Raw genomic sequence first — 3,160 nt, forward strand, 5'->3', positions numbered from 1 at the left:
CACTGACCGAACCCCCGGACTCCACTTCGCACCGCCGAGCGAGGTACCACCCCGCCCCTCTCCCTTCTCATTGGTCCGCCTGCCTCATTCCGCCTTTCTATTGGTGGTTCGCCCCGTCGCTCAGCCGCCGCCCTTCCCTTGTGTGTGTGTGTGTCCCCCTCCCTCCCTTCCCCGAGCGCGCACCTGTTCGCGCCGCCTTAAAGGGACAGCGCACCCCGCTTTTCAACCACGTGACGAGGCGGCACAGGCAGAGCCCCGCACCCCCGACTTCCCCCAAAATTGCCCGAATCGTGCTGTCCCTCCCCTAGAGACCCCCCAGCCCTGGGGAGAGGGAGGGGAAGGGGGGGAATATCGCGTATTATAATTAATATCATTATAATTAACAATTGATTTCCCCCTGGGGTAACAGCCCTCGGGAGGGACACGAGGGGACCCTCGTGGGGATGGCGAGGACACGGGAGATTCGGAGCTTCCCTCTGGCCCCAAATTTGCAGAAATCACTCCAAAACAGGGTAGTGTCGAGACACTGTCCCCGACGACCTCATCAACACGGGGAAGTGAAGTCTGAAACCCCAACAATTCCCTTCTCTGTGGCTAAAATCTGCCACTTCGGTGGATTTCTTCATATTTGCCTTTATTTTCGGGTGTGCAGCGGGACTCCTGGATATTCTTGTATTTATTATGATGTTTATTATTATTTATCTACTGTGCCAGGGTTCATGGAGGCTGGAGAGCCCCGGGGAGCAGCTGCTGGCACAGCTCTTCCTGGAGGAAGGTGAGAGCTTCGGGCAGAGGAACCGAAAACAAAAAATCCCCTTCTTCCTTTTAGGGTCACCAAGGTGCCACCGCAGTGATGACACACAGCCCACGTCACCAAGGAGCCCGGCTGCAGGTCCCACCACCCAGGGAGGTGTCTGGAAGAAGCCCCCGGGACCCCAAAAATGCAGTGGTTGATGCCCGTGGGTCTCCAGAGAGCCCCCACAGGCAGCCCACGAGGTCTTGGGGGGGGTGAACTCTCGCTGGTCCCCACAGAAGTGCTTCTGCCCCAGTGATGAAGAAGAAGGTGGCCATGTTGGCCCATGGGTGCACTGTCCTCCCACCAGATCTACCTGTCTGTCTGTCAGAGCTGTAGGTCCACCCATCAGATCTACATGTCCACCCATCAGATCTGTGTGTCTCCCATCAGATCTCCAACCACTGGATCTGCATGTCTGCCAACAGATCTACATGTCTACCCAACAGATCTATGTGTCTACCAACAGATCTACATGCCCAACCATCAGATCTCCATGTCCACCCAACAGATCTATGTGTTCACCCATCAGATCTGTACATCCACCCACCAGATCTACACATCTGCCATAGATCTGTGTATTGACCCCCAGATCTACCTGTCTGTCTGTCAGAGCTGTAGGTCCACCCATCAGATCTACATGTCCACCCATCAGATCTGTGTGTCTCCCATCAGATCTCCAACCACTGGATCTGCATGTCTGCCAACAGATCTACATGTCTACCCAACAGATCTATGTGTCTACCAACAGATCTACATGCCCAACCATCAGATCTCCATGTCCACCCAACAGATCTATGTGTTCACCCATCAGATCTGTACATCCACCCACCAGATCTACACATCTGCCATAGATCTGTGTATTGACCCACCAGATCTTCATGTTCACCCATCAGATCTATACATCCACCCACCAGATTGACACCTCTGCCATAGATCCATGTGTTGACCCATCAGATCTACACGTTGACCCATCAGATCTAGACATCCACCCACCAAATCAACACATCTGCCATAGATCTGTGTATTGACCCACCAGATCTTCGTGTTGCCCCATCAGATCTAGACATCCACCCACCAGATCGACACATCTGCCATACATCTCCATGTCCACCCACCAGATCTCTGTGTTCACCCACCAGGTCTTCACCACATCACCCATCCCCTGCTCAGGTAAAGAGCTCCCCATGGCCACCAGCACCAAGGGCTTGGGGGGCCCTAACAGGGACCTCTGGGAGGTCCCACCACCGGATCACTTGCTCTCCCTAGTGACAGTGACATTTGTCTCCTTCCCACCGGCACCATCGTCCCCAGATCCCATGACAATGGCAGAAAGTGGCTCTGCGATGCCACCAGGCAGGTCCACATGAGTGAGTCCCCATGGATGTCTCCTCATGGATGTGACCCCATAGATATGTCCCCATGGATGAGTCCCCACAGGTGTCTCCTCATGGATGTGTCCCCATGGATGTCTCCCCATGGACATGTCCCCATGGATGTCCTCCCATAGACAAGTCCCCATGGATGTTTCCCCATTGATGTGTCCCCATGGATGTCTCCCCATGGCTGTCTTGTCATGGATGTCCTCCCATAGACAAGTCCCCATGGATGTTTCCCCATTGATGTGTCCCCATGGATGTCTCTCCATGGATATGTCCCTGTGGATGAATCCCCACGAATGTCTTCTCATGGCTGTCTCCCCATGGACAAGTCCCCAGATGTCTCTCCATGGATATGTCCCTGTGGATGAATCCCCACGAATGTCTTCTCATGGCTGTCTCCCCATGGACATGTCCCCATGGATGTCCCCCCATAAACAAGTCCCCATGGATGTTTCCCCATTGATGTGTCCCCACTGATGTCTCCCCATGGACATGTCCCCGTGGATGAGTCATCACAAATATCTCCTCATGGATGTGACCCCATAGACAAGTCCCCATAGATGTCTCCCCATTGATGTGTCCCCATGGATGTCTTTCCATGGATATGTCCCTGTGGATGAATCCCCACGAATGTCTTCTCATGGCTGTCTCCCCATGGACAAGTCCCCATGTATGTGTCCCCGTGGACAAGTCCTCATGAATATCTCCTCATGGATGTGTCCCCATGGACGAGTCCCCATGAATGTGACCCCATAGACAAGTCCCCATCGATGCGTCCCCATGGATGTGTCCCTGTGGACAAATCCTCACGAATATCTCCTCATGGATGTCCCCCCATAGACAAGTCCCCATGGATGTTTCCCCATTGATGTGTCCCCATGAACATGTCCCCATGGATGTACCCCCATAAACAAGTCCCCATGGATGTTTCCCCATTGATGTGTCCCCATGGATGTCTCTCCATGGACATGTCCCCGTGGACAAG

General features: G+C 53.9%; 1 protein-coding gene across 1 annotated transcript in view; it reads right to left on the bottom strand.

Annotated features, from left to right (window-relative positions):
* Positions 1-2,045: 2,045 nt before the first annotated feature.
* LOC106899072 overlaps positions 2,046-3,160 on the bottom strand; it is a 16,151-nt gene continuing 15,036 nt past the window's right edge. The window contains exon 5 of the mRNA XM_014960737.1: positions 2,046-2,134. Within this exon, the coding sequence (XP_014816223.1) occupies positions 2,046-2,134 (89 nt within the window). The remainder of the gene's footprint in view (positions 2,135-3,160) is intronic.

This window comes from Calidris pugnax, unplaced genomic scaffold (genome assembly GCF_001431845.1).
Source record: "Calidris pugnax isolate Ruff unplaced genomic scaffold, ASM143184v1 scaffold490, whole genome shotgun sequence".
Classification (NCBI taxonomy): Eukaryota; Metazoa; Chordata; class Aves; order Charadriiformes; family Scolopacidae; genus Calidris; species Calidris pugnax.